We start from the raw sequence: 26,525 nt of genomic DNA on the forward strand, positions 1-26,525 counted from the left end.
GCTCAGAGACATTTGAACCATTTGGTGCAGATGGCCACGTGGATCAGCCGCTGGTACACTAGCCTCTGCACAGTGATCGCTATGTGCTGCTCGATGTCCCCAGAGCGAAAGCAGCAAGTGATGAAACCTGTGCTTTGGGCTGTGTAGAGTGTCTCGTCTCGGGCGTAATGCGACGGCGGCCGTGACACAGAAAATTGGTTAGGCGCGCCTTCTTGGCACCCTTATGCGGGGTAATAGCCGATCGATTTATAGTAGGCCAACGCCCGGCTGCAGCGTCATTTGCACACTAATTGATGGGTCACCAGCTCTCGTCACACAACCGGTGCCATTTATCGGCCTACTTGGCAAAACACACACACGCACGCACGCACGCACGCACACACACACATACACACACACACACATACACACACACACACACACACACACACACACACAAAATACATGCGCGCGCGCGCGTGCACACGGTGATTTTGCTAATGAGGACAAACTGCAGCAAACGATTCCTCGGAAACATAGCAGTGAAGTAATGAATTAAAATTTGTGCTAAGGCCAGGAGTTGAACCCAGGTCTTCTACTTACAGGGAGATGTGTGATCCACTGAACCACTCTGAGACTGCGTTCTACAGATGGAAGGATTACCCAAGTCCAGTACCCTCCGAGATACAAACTTCAGTTCACACCTCATCCCATCCTGTAAGCCACAATGACAGGATGGTCTAGTGGACAACACATCTGCCAAGGGAGACCCGGGTTCACGTTCCGACCTTGGCACAATTTTATTCATTACTTCACTTTTCACTTGAGACGAAATATGCCTGCAGGAAAATATACACTGCTGGCCATCAAAATTGCTACACCACGAAGATGACGTGCTGCAGACGCGAAATTTAACTGACAAGAAGAAGATGCTGTGATATCAAATGGTTAGCTTTCTAGAGCATTCACACAAGGTTGGCGCCGGTGGCGACACCTACAACGTGCTGACATGAGGAAAGTTTCCAACCGATTTCTCATACACAAACAGCAATTTACCGGCGTTGCCTGATGAAGCGTTGTTGTAACGCCTTGTGTAAGGAGGAGAAATGCGTACCGTCACGTTTCCCACTTTGATAAATACCACCACGTTTCCGACTTTGATAAATCCCGGAATGTAGGCTATCGCGATTGCGGTTTATCGTATATCGACACTGCTGCTCGCGTTGGTCGAGATCCAATGACTGTTAGCAGAATACGGAATCGGTGGGTTCAGGAGGGTAATACGGAACGCCGTGCTGGATCCCAACGTATCAGTACCAGTCGAGATGACAGGCATCTTATCCGCATGGCTGTAACGGATCGTGCAGCCACGTCTCGATCCTTGAGTCAACAGGTGGGGATGTTTGCAAGACAACAACCATCTGCACGAACAGTTCGACGACGTTTGCAGCAGCACGGACTATCAGCTGGGATACCGTGGCTGCGGTTACCCTTGACGCTGTATCACAGACAGGAGCGCCTGCGATGGTGTACTCAACGACGAACCTGGGTGCACGAATGGCAAAACGTCATTTTTTCGGATCAATCCAGGTTATGTTTACAACATCACGATGGTCGCATCCGTGTTTGGCGACATGGCGGTGAACGCACATTGGAAGCGTGTATTCGTCATCGCCATACTGGCGTATCACCCGGCGTGATGGTATGCGGTGGCATTGGTTACACGTCTCGGTCACCTCTTGTTCGCATTGATGGCACTTTGAACAGTGGACGTTACATTTCAGATGTGTTGCGACACGTGGCTCTACCCTTCATTCGATCTCTGCGAAAGCCTACATTTCAACAGGATAATGCACGACCGCATGTTGCAGGTCCTGTACGGGCCTTTCTGGATACAGAAAATGTTCGACTGCTGCCCTGGCCAGCACATTCTCCAGGTCTGTCACCAATTGAAAACGTCTGGCCAATGGTGGCGGAGCAGCTGGCTCGTCACAATACGCCAGTCTCTACTCTTGATGAACTGTGGTATCGTGTTGAAGCTGCATTGACAGCTGTACCTGTACACGCTATCCAAGGTCTGTTTGACTCTGCCCAGGTGCTTGTTCTGGATACTGATTTCTCAGGATCTATGCACCCAAATTGCGTGAAAATGTAATCACATGTCAGTTCTAGTATAATGTATTTCTCCAATGAATACCCGTTTATCATCTGCATTTCTTCTTGGTGCAGCAATTTTAATGGCCAGTTGTGTAATTCCATCAGGTTAATAGGTCCCTAAGAAGATAAGTAGGAAAAAACGTAATTCCGACTTACAGGGGAAAGGCAACATAATGTGCACACCTGTACTTACTCGGGAATGGTTTATTAATAAGGGGTTGGACCTCCATTTGCCCGTGATACAGGTGCGATTCTTAATGGAATACTGGCATCTAATGATTGTACAGTCTCCAGTGGAATGTTATACCACTCTTCGATAAGAACCTCTTGTAAGTCTTGTAGTAACGAGGGAGGCGGGAATCTGCTCCGCAGTCTGTGCTCGACTACCGCCCACAAGGGTTCCATAATGTCCAAGTCTGGGGACTGTGGTAACCGGCGAAGACGCTGCAGTTCAGTTGCATGCTCCTCATACCACGGTTCTACCGTCCCGGCTGTGTGAGTGGCTGCTTTATCGTCCTGAAATATTTCATCATCATTGGGGAACAACATTTTAATCGTGGTGTGCACCCGATCACCTGAAATGTTCACATAATCATTGGCTGGAACACGGTCTTTGGAAGTAATGATGGGACCAGCAGGATACCATGATATGGCTGCCCACACCATCACACTTGCACGTCCATGATTAACCGTAGGGATCAGGCAATCAGAACTGCAGGTTTCTTTTGGCCGTCTCCAGACCTTAACCTGGCTCGATGTTGGATATAAGGAAGACGTGGACTCGTCGGCCCGTATGACGTGTTTCCACTGATCGGCCGTCCAGAATTTATGTTCCTGACACCACGTTTTCCGCCTCTTTGCGTTGGCTGTCGTCACTAATGGTGTCGGTATAGTAGCTCGTCCATGAATATTCGCTTTGAGCATTTCTTGGCGGACAGTGTCGATAGGTACGGGATCTCGAAGATGGCTCTGCAATGACTTTAGTCGCCGTAGGTTTGTGTTGTTTTGACACGATTCATGCTAGCGTACGACGATCGCTCTCATTTAGTTTTGATTTGAGCCCACTATTACGTTTATGCCGGCCAGGGTGGCCGAGCGGATCTAGGAGCTACAGTCTGGAACCGCGCGATCGCTGCGGTCGCAGTTTAGAATCCTGCCTCGGGCATGGATGTGTGTTCTAGGGGACTGATGACCTCAGAAGTTAAGTCCCATAGTGCTCAGAGCCATTTGAACCATTACGTTTACACGATGATGTCTATCCATGTTTTGTGTGGGATGTCATGACTGTTGAAATAGTTCCTCTTGAAACATTCAGTAAGTCGGCTGTCTTGCTTACTGATGCTCCAGGTAATATGCCCCCACAATCTGCCCTCTGTGGAACTCTGTCAGGTCCTTTATTGCACGTCCACTTCGGCCTCTGAATGCAAATACGAGATGTTCACTACTCGTAAACAACTTGCACTGTTGCCTAGGCCGTACCTAACACTCACAGCCCAGAGCAACGCGTGCCTTACCTTGGTTGTTGACCGTCAAACACAACCGTCCCATTATTACATCTGTTCACATGATTTTGCCTCACCCCTATATGACTGGAAACGCATTGTGTTTATGTGTTGACTCCACCCACAGGCTCTGGGGAGCCCATAAGCAGCGACCGACCACCATGTCGTCCTCTGCCAGTGGCACCATTGGATGCGGTTAGAACGGCGTGGGGTCAGTACAAAGGCCTCTGGTCTGTTTCAGTTTTTGTGATCTGGGGCTGCTACCATTCGACCAAGTAGGTGCTCAGTTAGCCTAATGAGGCTCAGTGCAGCCTGTTCCAATCGTCCCAGCGAGTAATAATTCCTTGTAGTACCGGGAATAGAACCTGGTTCCTCCGCATGGCAGTCAGCCGTGCTGGCCACTCAGCTAGAGAGGAGGATGCATGGTGTCATTGCTGCATGTGTTTCATAATATATCGTGCTTGTACAGTACAGTGCAGTGCATGGCATACTGTGTTGAGAAGGTGCTCGAAGTGGCCCAAGCCGGCCAGAGTGGTCGAGTGGTTCTAGGCGCTACAGTCAGAAACCGCGCGACCGCTACGGTCGGAGGTTCGAATCCTGCTTCGGGAATGTATGTGTGTGATGTCCTTAGGTTAGTTAGGTTTAAATAGTTCTACGTTCTAGGGGACTGATGACCTAAGAAGTCCCATAGTACTCAGAGCCATTTGAACCTTTTGAAGTCGCCCATTCGGCCTCCAGACATGGGTGAACATCGCTGATGCACACTTTCAAATGTGCCATCCTGCAACTGAATGGCGCCACAGGCATCACGAATGTGTTTTTCTAGTGTCAGCACATCTGGAGTGGGCTTCACACACTCACTTCTTTCATGTCAGAGTTGAGGTCTGGTGGCTGAGTGGATCGTGTTGTAAGGTGTCAGGCAAATCCAACACCTTCCATGAAAACCCTGACATTATAAGGAAATCCAGTAGTATGTCACATAGCTCCGAATAAATCGTGAGATTAAATTAACCAAAGTAATACGAGTAACGAGTGAGCAAGTGGAATACCACAGACTTACACAAGAATGCCTAAATGCATGTCATACCTTCCCACCGTGAGACAGACGCAGTTCCGAGGGGAGAAACGAGAAGAGAAGCCGAGAGCAGAACCATGTTAAGCTGGAAGGCCCTACGATAAGGGACGGACGGACACCCACGTCGCCAGCTAACCGCTAGGACCACACCACCCGCAAGTTTTTAGCGTGAGACTTTTTCGCGTCTCTGTTACATTGCAAACCTTAAAAACATTGCCCCACCACGAAAAGTATAACGTTTCTCATTGGATAGACAGAATTTTTGTAGGCAGAGCTTAAGGTTAACATTGAGACCCTGATTGGTCAGATGAAAACAAAGCCAGATAGTCTTTTTTAAACCAACTTCGGTAAATTGTAGTAAGGAGAAGTTAGGAGAGAGGGCGAGCTGGACGGAGCTGCGCCGGCCGCCGCCCCCTGACGAACACCGACAAGGTAATGAACGCACGCGATGCCGCATTTTTGAGTGCATAAGGCTTCACTCAGAACTGCAGAAGTCTCATCTGTTACATCCCCGTTTTGCGTAATACTAGTGTCGATCGACAATTAAAGCTCATGGTGTTCACATTTGCTACTTGAAGTAAAAATCTGAAACGCGATGATTTTTCTGTTATATAATAATTGAGAAGCCACATCAGCCACTGTAATTTACGACAAGTTAGATAAGTAATTAAAGATAATTGAGGGTCACTGTAAACCATAGTTTTCTCATTTGTGAAGCTTAATTTAAACCTAGATTATAGATGTGATATGGCATAGGTCATCCTTCGATCCATTGTAGAATTTGAAAACCCACTCAGGGAATATTCGTTCACATTTTTGTTGGACGCAGTTGGTTTTTATCATCCTGTATTAAAATATTTCCTTTTATCAATAGTGCAATTTATAAACAATTTTTTGTGAGTAGAATAAAATTTCCAATGGTAAACTTTAACTGCTTTTTCGACGTTATTTTACCAGTTAACTAAAAATAGGAAGGCCTTGAACCCCTTCCACTAAATTTAGTTAGTATTAAGATTCTTTTACAGGGAGTGCAGTGGAGCTGACGCTGAAATCATTAAGTATTTGGTTATATCAGCGCTAGTCTCACTGACCTCTTCTGAACTCTACATGTCACGTGTGGTCTGACGTCTCCTTACCAGCAACATGTCCCAGGTTCAAACTAGTCAATTCCCTAAAAAATACGCTCAGAGCGTCGTTGCGCGAAAGTTGTAGGGAGACACGATATAGAACAAACAGACACCACGCAGAATGTTTAGCGTGTGACCACCTGATCCATTGCATGGGCTGGCTTAGATCTTGTCGAGATGCCTCTGCACACTTATGCGGAAGTGGCCTGTAGCTCCATGATGTGGTGTAGCACCATGACCCTTCACATCACCAAAGGCACATCTTCCAAAAGGGGAGGCTGGGCCAACGCAGGAGTTACAGACATGCCTTGCTTTTGAGGCATTGTGGAAGGATGATTGGTCACATATGCTTGCTGTCAATAATACCTGCCCACACAATGTGGCCGGACTGGTGCTGATGGTTCACTGCCAAAATACGATGCAGATTGTCTGTTGTCTACAGGTGATTTTTGCAAAGATAGAGGATACCGTATGTCATAAGGTAGCCTTGTGTCTCTACAGGGTGGTCCATTGATAGTGACCGGGCCAAATATCTCACGGAATAAGAATCAAACGAAAAAACTACAAACAACGAAACTTGTCTAGCTTAAAGGGTGAAACCAGATGACGCTGTGGTTCGCCTGCTAGATGGCGCTGCCGTAGGTTAAACGGATATCAACTGCGTTTTTTAAAATAAGAACCCCCATTTTTATTACATATTCGTGTAGTACGTAAAGATATACGAATGTTTTAGTTGGACAACTTTTTTCGTTTTGTGATGGATGGCTCTGCAATAGTCACCAAACGTATAAGTAAGTGGTTATCACGTAACATTACGCCAGTGCGGCCGGTATTTGCTTCGTGATACATTACCCGTGTTAAAATGGACCTTTTACCAATTGCAGAAAAGGTCGATATCGTGTTGATGTGTGGCTATTGTGATCAAAATGCCGAACGGGCGTGTGCTATGTATGCTGCTCGGTATCCTGGACGACATCATCCAAGTGTCCGGACCGTTCGCCGAATAGTTACGTTATTTAAGGAAACAGGAAGTGTTCAGCCACATGTGAAACGTCAGCCACGACCTGCAACAAATGATGATGCCCAAGCAGGTGTTTTAGCTGCTGTCGCGGCTAATCCGCACATCAGTAGCAGGCAAATTGCGCGAGAATCGGGAATCTCAAAAACGTCGGTGTTGAGAATGCTACATCAACATCGATTGCGCCCGTACCATATTTCTATGCACCAGGAATTGCGTGGCGTCGGCTTTGAACGTCGTGTACAGTTCTGCCACTGGGCACAAGAGAAATTACGGGACTTTTTGATTCTGGCTCTTAAGAGTGAACTCAGGTTTCGTCACAAGATAAAATTTTGTTGAGGAAGTGCTCACCTTCGCTTTCATAAAGTTGATTTAGCTCTGTGCACGCTCTCAACCGTGTTTCCTTGTGTAGCCGCGTCAACTCCTTTGGGACCCATCTTGCCCATGTTTTGCGGTACTTCAGCTTGTTGCAGATAATGTTATGAACTGTACTAGTACTAACTTGAACCTTATCAACTATCATTTCCACCGTCACACGGCGGTCAGCACGAATAATGTGCCGTCCGAGATGGCCGAGCGGTTCTAGGCGCTTCAGTCCGGAACCGCGCTGCTGCTATGGTCGCAGGTTCGAATCCTGCCTCTGGCATGGATGTGTGTGATGTCTTCAGGTTAGTTAGGTTAAAGTAGTTCTAAGTCTAGGGGACTGATGACCTCAAATGTTAAGTCCCGTAGTGCTTAGAGCTATTTGAACGAATAATGTCATCAATTCGACTTTCAAGTGAGGGAGTCGAATATGCAACTTGTCGGCCAGGACGGTGTCCGTCAGTCACTGAGTCGCGACCATTTTTGAACTCCCCTACGCACTTGCAAAAATTTCCACGATTCATGCAACCTTCACCATCAACTTTAGACATTCTATAGTATACATTCACTGGTTTCTCGCCTTCTGCAAGTAAAAAACGAATAAACGTTGTTCAACTAATGTGGACATTTCAAGCGGACTCACCATCTTGAAATGTATTTTTGAGGTTACAAACAAAACAATGTTGATACATCAGCTGATCGGGGCTTATCGCAGTGATGCCAAGCCCGCATCTCGTGGTCGTGCGGTAGCGTTCTCGCTTCCCACGGCCGGGTTCCCGGGTTCGATTCCCGGCGGGGTCAGGGATTTTCTCTGCCTCGTGATGGCTGGGTGTTGTGTGCTGTCCTTAGGTTAGTTCGGTTTAAGTAGTTCTAAGTCCTAGGGGACTGATGACCATAGATGTTAAGTCCCATAGTGCTCAGAGCCATTTGAACCATTTTTTGAGTGATGCCAACTTAAAGTCATAAAAGTACCGAACTCGTCCTACGAACGGTTTTTCTTCCCGGACTAATTTGTCTCTTTAATTGTTAAATGACCCTTCTATATAAGGGGCGATGAAACAAGTTTGCGTTTGAGGACGTTGCTGCAGCTTATGCTGCTCAGCACGACTCCGATGGTGGTATATAATCACCGACCTATTAGGCACGGGATTAGTGTATGTATATTTGTGTCTTTCCTACGTGTCTGCAGTAAATATGGAAACGTAAACCATGGCGACGTCATTGCCAAATGAGCCCAAACAGGACCAGCGGGCTGTTGTTCTGTTCTTGTCTACCGAAGGACAATAACGATAGACCGCAATTGGATAATTAAGAATGCGTATGGGGCAGCATGTCAGTCGAAAAGCACCGTTCGGCAGAACTGCGACAAGGTGTACCGCTGCTTAATGATGACGCACGTCCCCATATCACAAACGTCGTAACTCAGGAGAAGTTGAGACAGCTCAAGCGGGATACATTCGAGCACCCTCCCTAGCGTTTTCTGATCTCTCCCCATGCCCTTATCACGCCTTCCGGCCCTTAAAAAATACCTTGAAGGGTCGACGATTCCTGTCGTGCGAGGATGTCCAGCAGGAAGTTACGGATTTCCTTCATGCAAGAATACACGGTGTTCCACCTAATGGGTAGAGAGAGAGAGAGAGATACAGATAAAGGGAAAGAGGAAGAGAGAGAGAGAGAGAGAGAGAGAGAGAGAGAGAGAGAGAGAGAGAGAGAACTAGGGAATCGCTTAATGAATTTCTTTAGTTACCCAGACGAATTGTGACGAACTGGTCACTAAAGACGTGTAGTCTCTTTTCTCAGCTGCATTAATTACAATATCGGTACAAATTTCGCTTTTTCAAATCGAACTATACAGGGTGATCCACGAAGATACGCAAATATTTTAATATGTTATTCTACAAGTAAAACTAAAGAAAAATGTTCATATAAACATAGGTCCGCAAATGTTTAGTTACGGAGTAACGGCTAATAAAAGATTTTGCCTGAAATTCAGCTTATTCGCTAATATGAAGCGATCGCAAAACTGCCGAGATTAAAGTAAAGCACGATTTTCGTTTATTTTGTTGTTATTGGTCTGCCGAATCTAATAAAACATATCCCAGACGTGTATCTGCAGTAGCTTTCCGTAACATCCAGAGAAGCAAAGAAGTAATTTCGTAAAATTTTTAATTTATTAACTACTTGGCCCATTTTTTTTTTAAATTCCACACGATAGCAAAAAGTTTTCAACAGAAGTTGTAGAGAATTTAATTTTGGAAAAATGATGGTCATAACGTTAAGTGGAACTGTATGAATGTGTCAGTAATCTGCTTTTATTAGTACCATAGCACATGTTACACAAACTACAACAGTTACTACGTGATTTTACTTAAATACACTGTTGTTATTATGTTCTTTCACTGAAAAATACAGAGAAGTAACTCGTTTCAAGGTTAGGAAACGACTGAAACAACTCGCCAACGGTTGCCAGCAATGACATAAACGTTTCTACATTCTAAAAGGAAAGTAAACAAATTTACCTTTATAATAATCTTTGCTTCTCTGGATGTCCGGGGAAACTACTGCAGACACACGTCTGGGACGTGTTTTATTAGATTCACCTCATCAATAACAACAAAATAAATGGAAATCGTGCTTTACGTTAACCTCGTACAGTTTTGCGATGATGTCATATTAACGAAGCTGCTAAATCTCAGGCAAAATCTTTGATTAGCCGTAACTCCATAACTAAACATTTGCGTACGTATGTTTATATGAACTTTATTCTTCAGTTTACTTGTAGAATAACATATTTAAATATTTGCATATCTTTGTGAATCACCATGTAGCTATTTCTCGTGCCACTGTTGTAGTTCTGAGAGAGACGAAGTCACTCTTTACAATGCGATTAGAATTTTATGAGTAATTGCAGTATATATAACAGGGTTTATCTGATAATATTCTTGTCGGGTATGCAGCCGGATCATAACGTCTTCATGACACAATATTTCTGCAGTCCAACTGGCCGCCATCTTCAGGTGAGAGTGCTGGTGCACGATCTCGCCGGAACTGACTTCCCAGTGTTTTTTCTTTTTTTTTTCTTTATTGTATTTCAATTCCCCATCGGGGCGGGCTGGCAGCAGCATATGCGCTGCTCTTCAGCCGAAAGACATAGAACAAACAATATAAGAGATTTAAAAATAAGAAAGGAGAGAATATGGTGAACATAGATATAAAAAAGGGGTAACATCATGGAAGCCAATAGACAAAAAAAAACGGGGTGACCGTAAAATGGAGATAAAAAACTGTGAAAACTGTTTAAAAGTAGCAGACACAAAAAGCCACACACTGCGACAATTAAAAGAACACAAAGCACAGTATGACTGGAGCATAAAAGGTATCGACGGATGGCGTAGCACATAACAAATACCGACGGCGAACCTCAAGGCAGCACACAGGTAAAAATCACACCTCTTGACGCACAGGAGAAACAGCACTAAACACAACACTGATGTGGCACACTGACGATGATCAAAATGGAGGATCTGCCAGGCGCTAGGAGATGAGGGAGACTGGAAGAAGGGAGGGAGGGAGGGGAAGGGATGGGGGAGAGGAGTGGGGGGAGCGCTGAAGAGGGCCAGGTAGGGAGGAATGTGGGAAGGAAAGAGGCAAGTATGGGTTGCAGGGTCTCAGGGGAGGGGTGTGGGGAAGGAGGAAAATCCGCTCTGGGAGAAGGAGGGAAGAGGAAAAAAGGAGGCCCTGTGGAGGGGAGGGGAACAAGGCCAGGTTACAGTTGGAAGGAAGGGTAGATGTCAAGGCGAAGTTCGTCATCCGGTAGGGGGAGGCGTTGGAAATTGCCCTGATGAAGGAGATGGAGGGTGTGGAGGTGGAGAGAGGGAGGGATACAGCGATAGAGGTGCGGCAACGGGCGGGGGGGTGGAGAGGAAGCAGGAAACAAGAGGGTGGGGGGGATCAAGCCTGTGGACAATGTAAAGGATGCGGAGATGTTGGAGGAACAGGAGGAGGTGGGGGAAGGGGATCAGTTCATACAGGAGCCGTGTGGGGGAAGGAAGGCGGATACGGAAGGCAAGGCGGAGCGCATGGCGTTACTTCCAAGCGCAAGCGGCAGCCCCTATATAGGCCGCAGAAGACCCACAACGCGTGCGCGAGAAGGTGCCATAACTGCCCTCTAGCGCAGTAAACATACCGTGCCGCCAATGGTGGAAAGAGGCGAAATCGAGATACCGCTGTCAAAAATTAAAAAAAAAAATTTTTTTGACAGCGATATCTCGATTTCGCCTCTTTCACCCACTGGCGGCGCGGTACATTTACTGCGCTAGAGGGCAGTTACGGCACCTTATCGCGCACGCGTTGTGGGTCTTCTGCGGCCTATATAGGGGCTGCCGCTTGCGCTGGGAAGTTACCACAACCATAGATGGAAGGATAACAGAGCAAAGACATTACTGGCTAGGAACTAAACATCTATGGTCCATAGAACACTAACACGACAGTACTGGCGATCCCCTGCAACACAGTTGTTACTGGAAACCCAGATGTGCGACCAGCCGAAAACAGGCAACCGCGGGGAAACCGTACTGCACACAGCACGCAAACCAGCCACGCACACCCCCTACACTGTCTGTGAGCCGATCTATGACCGATCGCCCACTAATCTACAACGACCTTGACCTGTTGCAGGGACGCAGCAACTGCAGAAAACGCCGCAACAAGCTACAACAACGACAAAGATGACGATGCGCGATACCTCGAACTAACACAATCACACATTGCATGCACTGTCGCAGATAGCGAGCCGCTACTGCCCTTACTACCCGCTCTACTGTCGCACAGGTTTTTTTCCCTTGGCTCTTGCCTTGGCACTTTTTCTCCTCTGCCCTTCCAACCGCTACCCTTCAATCCTGATGGACCATGTTAATGAGTAACCTTACCCAGACGCATGGATAACATCACAGTCCGCATTCTGTGACGCCTGATTCAAAAACTAACATGTTTACGGAGGTGACAGTAGAACTTTTGGTTTGGTGACCACATTGGCGTGGGCGTGGAGGGGCCCCATCCTATATTTTGCTGGCAAGTCAGTTCCGGCGAGATCGTGCGCCAGCACTGTCACCTGAAGATGGCGGCCAGTTGGACCGCGGAAATACTGTGTAATGAAGACGTTATGATCCGGCTGCATACCCGAGAAGAATATTATCAATTATTTCGCCGGGAAAGCCTCCGTAGTCACATAGGGTTTATCTGTTTACAACACGGTACCGACTAGTGTGTTACGCGGAAGTTCGCGATTTCATCTTGAAATATCAAAAAAAGGTCTTGTCAGGTAAAGAGGAAACAGGCAGCTCGAACTGCTGCGATACCAGTACAAAAAGAGCAGAGAGTAAATTTAACTTCCATTCTGTCTGTGTCGTTTAGATGTGTCAGTGGTGGTTTGTTGCAAACGATAAAAGTCTTTCACACATCTTGAGAAACTAGATGTGCTGATTTCTTATGGAGAATGCGGAAGGAAAGCGAGTGGAAAGGTAGGTACGCACAAATCTATACCGACAGGCAGTGTCCTACAAGAATAACAATTCAGCGGACGTGCAAAAAGTTGTTATCGGAAAGGCGTTGGAATGCTGAACAGAGAGAAAGAAGTGAGTCTGCAAAGACCTTCGAGTGTTATTGGAAGAGGTTGCTTTAGCTACAAGGATAGGTGTGTTTCTCCAGCAACATGGTCCTCCTACACATTCTTGTCACCAGTTAACATACTATATACACCCGACAATTTCCGGAAAATGCATAACCAGAAATTGTCATATTTCGTACTCATCAAGGTCCCTGGACCTTACCTCCTTAGATTTTTGCTTGTGGGAATGACTGAAAGGTGAAATCTGCAAAGAAAGCCGGCCGTTGTGGCCGAGCGATTCTGGGCCCTTCAGTCTGGAACCGCGCGACCGCTACGGTCGCAGGTTCGAATCCTGCCTCGGGCATGGATGTGTGTGATGTCCTTAGGTTAGTTAGGTTTAAGTAGTTCTAAGTTCTAGGGGACTGATGACCTCAGATGTTAAGTCCCATAGTGCTCAGAGCCATTTGAACCATTTTTTCTACAAAGGAAAATAAGCACAGTAGGCCAACTGATCTCGTTACAGGACGTTAAGTCGACATCAGAAGAACTGCATTTGGTGTCAAGAGAATTCTAAAGGGCATTAAAGTAGAAGGTGGAACTTATAAAAGTAAACTTTGAGCTAAATAATTTGCCTTTGTTTAGCACCTTCTGAAAGTTGTTTTTTTATGGGGGGGGGGGGTGTTTCACTCTAATATCCGTGCCTCTGTAACCAATAAATCTGCATACATGTCATAAGGAACAACAATATTTCCCATACCTGCTGAAGTAAGCCGTATGACTCACCATTAGGCAGGCAAGGATTGCCATTCCAATGTCTCCATTTTTTGCTGACATCGTGTCTTGATAAGACATAGCAGGGAGATATTATATGAGAATTTCAGACAGATAGTGATGTGCTAGAGTAGATTTCATTCCAAAGTCGAAACACAACACCCTATTCTGAAGAGAAAAGTAACTTGTACTTGCCGGCCGGGGTGGCCGAGCGGTTCTAGGCGCTACAGTCTGGGATTGCGCCACCGCTACGGTCGCAGGTTCGAATCCTGCCTTGGACATGAATGTGTGTGATGTCCTTAGGTTAGTTAGGTTTAAGTAGTTCTAAGTTCTAGGGGACTGATGACCTCAGAAGTTAAGTCCCATAGTGCTCAGAGCCATTTGAACCATAATTTGTACTTTACTCAATGACGCAACAAAAAAATCGAGCGCGCTCAGTTCTGTCTATGACGGTAAGTAGTGCTCAGACATGCAAGAACGGAAATTATTTGACGATGAGTCGCTGAGCTGCTTAGGTAGGTAATTCACACCATGGTCGATACAGGCATTAGATACACTTCCAGACAGCTGCCTAATGCACAAAATACGAGCGTATGAAATATCAGGCCAATTGTGTTATTTGATTAATTAGTTTCTAGCAAACACAACTTATTATTCTCAACGGAGGGAAGTCTTCGGGTGTAAAAGTAAATTCGGGCGTACCCCAAAGGATTGTAATAGGACTATTACACTGAAGCGCCAAAGAAAACGGTATAAACATGCGTGTTCAAATACAGCGATATGTAAACAGGCAGAATACGGCGCTACGGTCGGCAACGCCTGTATAAGACAAGTGTCGGACGCACTTGTTAGATAGGTTACTGCTGCTACAATCGCAGGTTACCAACATTAAAAAAAAAATGTGTGTGAAATCTTATGGGACTTAACTGCTAAGGTCATCAGTCCCTAAGCTTACACACAAACCAAATTATCCTAAGGACAAACACACACACACACACACACACACACACACACACACCCATGCCCGAGGGAGGACTCGAACCTCCGCCGGGACCAGCCGCACAGTCCATGACTGCAGCGCATCAGACCGCTCGGCTAATCCCGCGCGGCACCAACATTTAAGTGAGTTTGCACGTGGTTTCATAGTCAGCTCACGAGGGATGGAACACAGCATCTCCGAGGTATCGATGAAGTGGGGATTTTCACGTGCGACCATTCCGCGAGTGTACCGTGAACATCAGGAATCCGATAAAACATCAAATATCCCAGACAGCTGCGGCCGGAAAAAGATCCTGCAACAACGGGACCAACAACGACTGAAGAGAATCGTTCAACGTGACAGAAGTGCAACCTTTCCGCAGATTGCTGCAGATTTCAGTATTGAGCCATTAACAATTGTCAGCGTGCGAACCATTCAACGAAACATGGACATGTGGGCTTTCGGAGCCGAAGGCCCACTCGTGTAGCCTCGATGACTGCAAGACACAAAACCTTACATCTCGCCCGAGCCCGTCAACACCGACACTGAACTCTGATGACTGGAAACATGCTGCCTGGTCCGGCGTGTGTCGTTTCGAATTTTTTTTTTTTTTTAATGGCTCTGAGTACTATGGGACTTAGCTTCTGAGGTCATCAATCCCCTAGAACTTAAGAACTACTTAAACTTAACTAACCCAAGGACATCACACACATCCATGCCCGATGCAGGATTCGAACCTGCGACCGTAGCGGTCGCGCTGTTCCAGACTGTAGCGACTAGGACCACTCGGCCACCCCGAGGCAGTAGGACAGTGATAGGAGGTAGTGACTATGTACTGTGCGATATGACCCACAGACAAATCTCCGTATGTCGTCCGCAGGTAATATGGTGATATGTGAATTGTATCGAGTGGCTGGATGTGTACGGGTATGGTGACAACCTCATGAATCCATGGACTTTGCATGTGACTAGGGGACTGTTCAAGCTGATGGGGCTCTGCAGTGGTGTGGGGCGTGCGCAGTTCGAGTGATATGAGATCCGTGATCTAAATACGGTTCCGACAGGTGACACATACACAAGCATCCTATCTGATCACCTGCGTCCATTCATATGCATTGCGCATTCCGACTGACTTGGGTAATTCCAGCAGGACAATCCGACAACCCACACGTCCAGAATTGCTACAGAGTGGCTCCAGGAACGAGCTTCTGAGTTTAAACACTTCCGCTGGCCACCAAACTCCCCAAACATGAAATTTACTGAGCACATCTGGGATGCCTTTGAAGAGCTGTTCAGAAGAGACGTCCACCCACTCGTAATCTTACGGATTTACGGGCGGCCCTGCAGGATTCATGGCTTCAGTTCCCTCCAGCACTCCTTCACAGTCGAGTCCCATGTATGTCGTGTTGCGCAGCCTCTGCGAGCTCACGGGGGCCCTACACGACATTAGGCAGGTGTACCAGTTTCTTTCGCTCTTTAGTGTACTTTTCACAATACATATGGAGTGTTACGGGTGTAACTGCAGATATTGTGATCATAGGTACCTAAATACCTACCCACTTCAGTGTGTTAGCTGTTTTTTCACTGCATCTAACAGTCTTCCCGCAAAAATGTCACGTAATTTATTACCTGATGTTTCCCGCATGATCGTAATTGCACCACTGCTTGAAGTATATTGGAAGTTGTTTTGAATGCCAACGGCTTTCCTGCACCTCATTAGGTATGCTAATGTGTTACGTTTGTGATGTTGCCGTGTTTTTCTACAACTCGTATTCGAGCTGTGCTCAGCCTGCATAGCCACTAATGTACGTGTACTTGCATTGTCAAGTAGTCTAAAGGAGCGTGGCGAAGAGTGTTTGGGAGTGTCGCCCTCGATATGTCGTACACCGAGATAATAAGGACGTTGTGTTAAAGCGAAATAGATGGAAAGATAGAATTTGGTCAGTGCACAAAACTGAAACTGGAATGGAAGAGAATCTCACAGTTCACATCTTGTACATACACATTTTGTTCAGTGCTGCATATCATTGTTCTACGTTTTTCGTGTGTTACAGCAGAGGGCAGTGTTTTTTTGCGTCTCTGAACACAATGAGTACTCCGTGCAGTTCAGTTCTGTTGTATTCTTATTTTAGTTTTATACACTGATTTAATTTGATTATTCTCTTTGAAGCTGTTCTGTTTTAGCACTACGTCTTTGTTATCTTGATGCGCTACTTATGTAAGGCAACACCTAATCTGCTTGCCCACACTCGCTTATGCAAGGCATATTGGGTATTGGTGCAGATGTTTGTATGTGTGGTACTTTTTAATACATACAAAAATCACTGTGTCGGCTGCTTTTTCTCTGTGTCAGTCTTCCCACAGACTACTCCGTGAAGTTTTGTGCATGGTCATAACTGCACACCTAAATGGATTACGCCTTTTTGTATAGACTAGCCGATTTGCGTCCTCCTGCCTGGGGAAAAATAAGCATTAATGGCTTGTACTGGTTACATGTTCTCGGATATACTAACCAACCTGAAAACATTCGACTCCTAATAGGTATGATTATTATTCTGCAAATGAAGTAAATACTGATGTACAGGGTAATTACAAATGATTGAAGCGATTTCACAGCTCTACAATAACTTCATTATTTGAGATATTTTCACAATGCTTTGCACACACATACAAAAACTCAAAAAGTTTTTTTAGGCATCCACAAATGTTCGATATGTGCCCCTTTAGTGATTTGGCAGACATCAAGTCGATAATCAAGTTCCTCCCACACACGGCGCAGCATGTCCCCATCAATGAGTTCGAAAGCATCGTTGATGCGAGCTCGCAGTTCTGGCACGTTTCTTGGTAGAGGAGGTTTAAACACTGAATCTTTCACATAACCCCACAGAAAGAAATCGCATGGGGTTAAGTCGGGAGAGCGTGGAGGCCATGACATGAATTGCTGATCATGATCTCCACCACTACCGATCCATCGGTTTTCCAATCTCCTGTTTAAGAAATGCCGAACATCGTGATGGAAGTGCGGTGGAGCACCATCCTGTTGAAAGATGAAGTCGGCGCTGTCAGTCTCCAGTTGTGGCACGAGCCAATTTTCCAGCATGTCCAGATACACGTGTCCTGTAACGTTTTTTTTGCAGAAGAAAAAGGGGCCGTAAACTTTAAACCGTGAGATTGCACAAAACACGTTAACTTTTGGTGAATTGCGAATTTACTACACGAATGCGTGAGGATTCTCTACCGCCCAGATTCGCACATTGTGTCTGTTCACTTCACCATTAAGAAAAAAATGTTGCTTCATCACTGAAAACAAGTTTCGCACTGAACGCATCCTCTTCCATGAGCTGTTGCAACCGCGCCGAAAATTCAAAGCGTTTGACTTTGTCATCGGGCGTCAGGGCTTGTAGCAATTGTAAACGGTAAGGCTTCTGCTTTAGCCTTCTCCGTAAGATTTTCCGAACCGTCGGCTGTGGTACGTTTAGCTCCCTGCTTGCTTTATTCGTCGACTTCCGCGGGCTACGCGTGAAACTTACCCGCACGCGTTCAACCGTTTCTTCGGTCACTGCAGGCCGACCCGTTGATTTTCCCTTACAGAGGCATCCAGAAGCTTTAAACTGCGCATACCATCGCCGAATGGAGTTAGTAGTTGGTGGATCTTTGTTGAACTTCGTCCTGAAGTGTCGTTGCACTGTTATGACTGACTGATGTGAGTGCATTTCAAGCACGACATACGCTTTCTCGGCTCCTGTCGCCATTTTGTCACACTGCGCTCTCGAGCGCTCTGGCGGCAGAAACCTGAAGTGCGGCTTCAGCCGAACAAAACTTTATGAGTTTTTCTACGTACCTGTAGTGTGTCGTGACCATATGTCAATGAATGGAGCTACAGTGAATTTATGAAATCGCTTCAATCATTTGTAATAGCCCTGTAATGTTGTTCAGTACACTGTCTTAGTCACCAATAATAATATCTGCACTTTCACCCCTAACAGCCTGTAGATACGTGACTGAGTACATAATATTGGAAGTTCCATGGAACTGGTCGATGATGACGCTGTTGTATACAGAAAAGTCACAATGATAGAAAACTGTAGCGAAATGCAGGAGGCCTGCAAAGGATCGACGCTTGGGAGTAGGAATTGACCCTCAACATAAACAAATATAACATATTGCATATACGGAGATAGAAAGACCCACTATTGTATGATTACACGATTACAGAACAATCACTTGAAGCAGTTACTTCAATAAAATATCTAGGAGTACGCGTATAGTGCGATCAAAAGTGGAGCGACCGCAGATAATTAATCGCCGGTAAGGCAGACGTCAGACTGGGCTTAGTTTGTAGAATCGTCAGGGAATGTAGCCCATAAACAAAGGAAGTGGCTTACATCTACATCTATACTCCGCGAGCCACCTTACGGTGTGTGGTGGAGGGTACTTATTGTACCACTATCTGATCCCCCCTTCCCTGTTCCATTCATGAATTGTGCGTGGGAAGAACGACTGCTTGTAAGTCTCCGTATTTGCTCTAATTTCTCGGATCTTTTCGTTGTGATCATTACGCCGGCCGAAGTGGCCGTGCGGTTAAAGGCGCTGCAGTCTGGAACCGCAAGACCGCTACGGTCGCAGGTTCGAATCCTGCCTCGGGCATGGATGTTTGTGATGTTCTTAGGTTAGTTAGGTTTAACTAGTTCTAAGTTCTAGGGGACTAATGACCTCAGCAGTTGAGTCCCATAGTGCTCAGAGCCATTTGAACCATTTTTGATCATTACGCGAGATATATGTGGGCGGTAGTAATATGTTGCCCATCTCTTGAATAGTGCTCGTCAGTAAAAGATCTGTACCAGATAGGACTGATGGAGGGAATATAAAAGATCCAAAGAAAAGTTGCACATTTCGTCACAGGTTCATTAAATAAGTGCGAAAGCATCACGGAGATGCTCCGGGAATTCCAGCGGCAGACGCTGCAAGAGAGACTTTCTGCATCTCTGTGTAGTTTACTGTTAAAGTTCCCAGAGCGTATGTTCCTAGGAAAGTCAACCAATATACTACGCACATCTCACGAAAAAGCCAAGAACATAAAATTAGAGCCGGCCGGTGTGGCCGTGCGATTCTAGGCGCTTGAGTCTGGAACCGCGTGACCGCTACGGTCGCAGGTTCGAATCATGCCTCGGGCGTGAATGTGTGTGATGTCCTTAGGTTAGTTAGGTTTAAGTAGTTCTACGTTCTAGGGGACTGGTGACCACAAGTGTTAAGTCCCATAGTGCTAGGAGCCATTTTGATAAAATTAGACATTCGAGCCCATACAGAGGCTCAATAGCAACAATTCTCCACACGAATCATTCTCAACTGTAACAGAAAAGGAGGGATGTGACAGCGGTGTACGAAGTACTCTCCACTACACACCGTATGTTGGCTTGTGGAGTACATATGTAGATGTAATAACAGAGGTGCCTCAATCATTAGTAGTATTCACATACAATACAGATCTTTAAATCTTGTAGGACAATGATAGGAGGTAGTGACTATGTAAGGTGAGACATGATACACAGACAAATCTCCATATGTCGTCCGCAGGTGGTGTGGTGATTTGTGAGTGCCGACGTCACGCCCAGTAACGTGTCAGATTCTGACCTTGATACATGGACTGTTACTCTGCTGGAAGATGCCCACACCATCTAGTAAGACATCAAGTATAAAAGGACACTGGTGGTCTGTAATAACGTTCACACAGTAGAAAGGCGTCATAAAAACCGCTGTTACTATCCGTATAAGCCCAGGATACTGTCCACAATAGAATTATAGTTCTGCCCCCGTCTCACCCTGGTCCACGCCAGGGTGCATCTTTTGAACAGCCCCTAGCCTGGATGAGTCGTATCTGGAGACAATCATCTACCTGTTGTAGAAGCAACGCAATTCATCCAGCTTTTAACATTGATCCAAAGTCCAATCTCGATGATCCCACGCCAAATGCAACCGTAATTTCATTCTGTCAACATGGGATCATGTAGTCTAGTCCGCTGGTAGAGCTCTGTGTTCAACAATGTTCACTGAATGGAGTACTCCGAAACTCTGGCGCCTGCACCAACACTGTACTCGTAAGATCTGCTACTGGTCGCCTATCCTACTTTAGATGTGGGATATCCCGCGGCCTCCACATTGTTTCGTGAGGCGTGGATGTCCAGCACCACGTCTACTTGTGATTTCGCTGTCCTTCAGCTGGTTTCTGCACATGCTTATGACTGTTGGATGTAAACAGCCGATCAGCTTCACTGTGTCTAAGACGATTGTTCCTAGGCACATTGCCATCACATCTGACTTTTATGAATATTTATTATGTCAATCGATTTCGCCATTCGCGGCCCCTATCGCCACTAGAACGTTTCCCCAGTTGTCTCCGCTCGACTTGTATACTTTCCACGTACCTTTGGCTGATCACTGTCGTTAGAGCTCACTTTTGATGAGAATGTGGATATGAAATCTTGTGGGACAGCTTTCGGTGGTACGCAGACTGAAAGATTCGGTTAACTGGGGCCCTCGATACCACTTCACCGTCTGTCAACCTTTCGACTTAACGTAGACCTCTCACTACGATACAGATCAGTGTGTGAACAGAAAACAAAGACGGTAGCATTTTAAATATATACGAAAATTGGGTCCAAAACTGTAATAAATGGAAAATAGTAGAGCAAACAACAAATTTTAAACATGTTATTTTATTCATAGCTTTTATTTTTCAGCAGCTGTGGTATACATTTCCAAATAAAATTCAGTCGTCAGTTGCAAATTTATTTTTATTTCGCTTTACCAGTTTCGTCAAATTTATTTGTCACCTTCGGAAGTTTAGTATTGGTTTGAAACTTCCTGGCAGATTAAAACTGTGTGCCCGACCGAGACTCGAACTCGGGACCTTTGCCTTTCGCGGGCAAGTGCTCTACCAAGTGGCACACAGTTTTAATCTGCCAGGAAGTTTCATATCAGCGCACACTCCGCTGCAGAGTGAAAATCTCATTCTTAGTATTGGTCTGTCAGACATCACACATGTTATACTGACAAATCATGGGATTGCCGGCCGAAGTGGCCGTGCGGTTAAAGGCGCTGCAGTCTGGAACCGCAAGACCGCTACGGTCGCAGGTTCTAATCCTGCCTCGGGCATGGATGTTTGTGATGTCCTTAGGTTAGTTAGGTTTAACTAGTTCTAAGTTCTAGGGGACTAATGACCTCAGCAGTTGAGTCCCATAGTGCTCAGAGCCATTTGAACCAAATCATGGGATTATGCTTCAAGGAAAAAAGTACTGACATTTGCTTAGCAAGTACTAAGCCTCTGATGGTTACAATTTAATTGTCGAGACTTGTAAAGCAAAATAAAAATACATTTGCGACTGACGACTGAATTTCATCGTGAAACTTTAAATACTAGGCTGCAATATGCCACACGAATACGAAATTTGTTTCCGAACGTAAGATAGACAAATTTATTTTAATGAACGTTACTACAAGATGAAATTTACAAATTAAAGTAATGATATAGGCAATTCTGAAGTTTTGCAAAAGAACGCCACTCCGATTTATAATGTATCAAAGTTAAACCGAGATATTAACAGAAAAGTGCACATTAAGAATCCAGAGCGTGGAAACGAGGTATTTCAGACATTTAGCGGAGTACAGAAGACAAGATCAAAAACGAGATATGGAATTAACAGCAGTATTCCTGTTAATGTCTCTAAAATTTAAAAAAAACCAGTAGGTTGCACGAGGAAATGGCAATGGACAGAGCAGGATGGAGAACGACAGTCTATCAAAAATACTGCACAGATAAGAGTAACAGGAGAAAGAAGCATGTTGTTGTAGTCTTCGATGTGGACTGGTTTGATGCAGCTCTAGGTGCTAGTCTGCCCTGTGCAAGCCCCTTCATCTCTTAATAACTACTAGAGCCTACATCCTCCAGTATATGCTTACTTTATTCATCTCTTGTTCTCCCTTTACGATTTTACCTCCTCCGCTCACCCTCCATTAATAAACTGTTGATCCCTTGATGTCTCAGAATGTGTCTTATCAACCGAGTCCTTCCTTTAGTCAAATTTTGCAATAAATTTTTTGCCTCCCCAATTATATTCAGTACCTCCTCATTAGGTTCTATCCGTTACTATCCATATACGCTCAGGATACCGTCCGCAATAGCAATAATCTTCAACATTCTTCTGTAGCACGACAGTTCTTAGGGGCAGTCAAAACCAGATGGAAGCACTTAAACTAATCTCTAGATGTAGCTGTAAAGGGCAAACATGCAGCTGATAATCTTGATGAGGATGATGATAAATGTAAACATGAACAGATCTTGTCAGTGTTCTGTTCTCTTTTTGTTTATGGAAGTATGACATCATACACCATGTTGTATGTTTCAGTTCCAGTAGGTACATTTGACCTGGTGCAAAAATATATATTACTCTAGGTCCTCAGTAGGAGATATGTACCAAGGAAAAAGAGATGTGATCCAAATGTGGAACCTTGTGGGACATTTTTAGTTTGTACTCATCACACAAATGTGTAAGCAGACATCTGGTGTCAATTCGTTCAGTTGATCTGCTGTCACTGGACATACCCCTTGTGGGTCATCAATGGGTGCAATCTATAAAGTAAGAGAAATACCCCAAATTTGAGGCACTGTAAGGAGGTTCCCTCCAGTATCAGTAGGTAAAATAAACCCACTGTCTGAAATGGTCGCTAGTAGGTGACATGCAGCAAGTAACGATAGAAGCGGTCCAAATTTGGAACCTTGTGGGACGCTGTGCAGGCATATCCATGGTATGCCAGTGAAGCTGATGGCCAGTATGGGTATATGTATATTGGACTCACTGTCTGAAGTTGAATAGCTGTGAGTCGCCAGTGGGTGTTATGCACCAAGTAACAATAGTAGTGGTCCAAATGTAGAACCCTGTAGGTTGCTGTTAAGTAGAGCTCACCGATGACTGGTCAAAGTCCAAGTCCAGCATTTATAGGTTGAAGGGAAGTACGGTCCTTGTATGAATGCCTGTTGGTCGCTAGTAGGTGATATCCATGAAGTAACACCAAAAATTATCCCAATATGGGGTGCTGTTAGGTGGTACCGACCATGAATTAGTCAAAGCCAACATCCTGTAGTGGTAGATACAATAAACTTACTTGGTAGAGACTGTTAATATACACTTGTGCAATGGTGCTCCACCGGGTGGTAAGCCAGTTCAAATCCTGCTGGTGGAAAAAATTTTCTCTGCCAGTATTTGGCCGGCAAGGGAAGAACAGGTAATGGTATTAAGTTGTTCATCACCAGACTTTGGACCAATATCCTGGGTTAAAGATTAAACCTCTCTGCAGAGCCCTATGAAGTGAGGGCATGTGACACTGTTGATGGTGATCTGTCAATTGGATGGGGATGTTAACCCCCTGACGGGCCCATTGGTGTTATTTGTGAGGAGTAGGGTATATGCTGACCTCGAGTTTCACCCTTCTCCCATTATCATCGCACAACACAAAAATTACACTACACCACTCGCTATACATATATGTAGTATTACAAATATTGTAATGGAGCATGTTGCAAATAACTAAACAAATAATCAAAACACACTCACTGTCTGAAGGGATCGCCAGTAGTTTGTGTGCAACAAGTAGTAATTCAAGTGGTCCAAATGTAAATCCCTATGCGATATGGATTGGTCAAAATCAGTATCTGGTATTGGAAGGCTGACTGTCTAAAGCGGTCAGCAGTAGGTGATATGCGCAAAGTAACAAGACAAGTGATCCAAATGTGGAAGCTTGCGGGACACTGTTAAGTGATACTCACCTTGGATTGGTCAAAACTGACGTCCAGTTTGGGTAGGTTCAATAGAGTCACTGTCCAAAGAAGAGGAGGAGATTCGTATTTAACGTCATGTCAGCAAAGAGATCGTTAGAGATGGAGCTCAATCTCAGATTAGGGAAGGGCAGGGAAGCGGATCGGCCGTGACCTTTCAAAGAATCCATCCCAGCATTTGTCTGAAGTGATTTAAGGAAATGAAGGAGAACCTAAAGCAGGATGGCTGGATGCTGGTTTGAACCGTTGTCCACGTGTGCTAAGCGCTGTGCCACCTCGCTTGGTCGCTGCCTGGAGATATCTGTGGGTGATCAGTAGCTGGCATATGCCAAATCACAATAGAAGAGGTCCAAATGTATAACCGTGTCAGACAATGTTAAGCAGTACTCACTGAGGACTGGTTAAAGCCGACAATCAGTGTGGGTGGATTCAACAGACTTGGCGTCGGTTGGCAGGATGTGGTACACTATACATCAAGTAGCAACTGAAGTGGTCCGGGTATAGGAGCCCACGGGCTTGACTCACCGTGCATGGGCCCGATGATGACGCAGCAGCAGAGCATGAGCATGGCGACGCGCATGCGCCGCTCCTTGTTGCCGTGCCGGAAGGCCACGCGGAACGTCCGTGCGACGTGTCGCACGTCGAGCAGGTCGCTGATGCCGGCCATGCATCGCCGCAGTGGGGGACTCTTCTGCGGCGCCGTCTGCTGCTGCTGCTGTTTCTCCGGCTTCTCGTCGGCAGCCGCCGGTGTGTCGCGGGGCTGTGGAGGCGGAAGCAGACTTTCTTAGGTTACATGCGCATCAGCGATTTTTCGGTCAGCCGGTCGGTCCCGAGGGGACCTGCCCGGTATTCATATAGCGGGATGTGGAAAACCGCCTAAAAACCACAGGCAGGCTGGCTGGCACATGTGCACTCGACTGATAGCGATCGGCGTCCGCCCCCAGTAACCGAGTGGTACCGGCAATGTAATTCAGCGTGTTCGGCCAGAGGGTTAGACAACCCTCTACAATAAAAAAACTTGAGTTAATGGATCAACGACGAACTGAAACGGGTGTCTTGCGACGTCTGCACCGAGCAGATGCAACGAACAAAATAAGATTTAAAAAAAAAAAAAAATAAAAAAAGGTCAATGCACGCCGACAAGGTAGCTCAGCTTGTTCGGTCAGAGAGCTGCTCGCCCTCTGTAATAAAAAAACTGTGTAAAGGGATCAACGACCTACTTGAACGGATGTGACGTCCACCCAGAAAAAAAAGAGTGCTTAGCGTGACAGAATGCCAATCCTACGGGCCCAGGTTCGATACCCGCCTGCGTCGGAGATTTCCTCCGCTCAGGGACTGGGTGTTGTGTTGTCCTAATCATCATCATTTCGTCCCCACCGACGCGCAAGTCGCCGAAGTGGCGACAAATCGAAAGACCTGCACCCGGCGAATGGTCTACCCGTCAGGAGGCCCTAGTCACACGACATTTACATTTCTATAGCGAGCAGCGCGGTTTTGTACGTCGGGCGACACCTCTGCGTGCATATGAACGGTTTAGTAATCAGTCGGCAGCACTCTCGCAAGTAAGTGGAGAATATCACGCCGACATGTCGACAGAAATCTCGATTTTTCTGACAGCATTATAACACGCACGCACGCACGCACACAAACACACACACACACACACACACACACACACACACACTGGACCAGGATTCGAACTCGGATTTCCCACTTATGTGAGTGGTCACCTTGACCGCCTCGGACATCCGTGTACACTTCCCCCTCCAAAACGAATTCCGAGCCTGTTACTCAATACTTCTGTAGCAAGACTGGGCACGGTGTGCCTGTGTGCATCGAGACTAAAACAATATATATGTATAGACCACCCTATATATATATATATATATATATATATATATATATATATATATATATAGACCACCCTATATATATATACATATATATATATATATATATATATGTATATATATATATATATATATATATATATATATATATACACTCCTGGAAATGGAAAAAAGAACACATTGACACCGGTGTGTCAGACCCACCATACTTGCTCCGGACACTGCGAGAAGGCTGTACAAGCAATGATCACACGCACGGCACAGCGGACA

The 26,525-nt window shown here is 45.7% G+C and overlaps 1 protein-coding gene across 1 annotated transcript in view; it reads right to left on the reverse strand.

Annotated features, from left to right (window-relative positions):
* The window catches only part of LOC124552637 (solute carrier family 46 member 3-like), a 362,034-nt gene that overhangs the window by 169,346 nt on the left and 166,163 nt on the right, over positions 1-26,525 (reverse strand). The window contains exon 3 of the mRNA XM_047126966.1: positions 24,931-25,165. Within this exon, the coding sequence (XP_046982922.1) occupies positions 24,931-25,165 (235 nt within the window). The remainder of the gene's footprint in view (positions 1-24,930; positions 25,166-26,525) is intronic.

The sequence above is a fragment of the Schistocerca americana genome, chromosome 10, assembly GCF_021461395.2.
Source record: "Schistocerca americana isolate TAMUIC-IGC-003095 chromosome 10, iqSchAmer2.1, whole genome shotgun sequence".
Taxonomy (NCBI): Eukaryota; Metazoa; Arthropoda; class Insecta; order Orthoptera; family Acrididae; genus Schistocerca; species Schistocerca americana.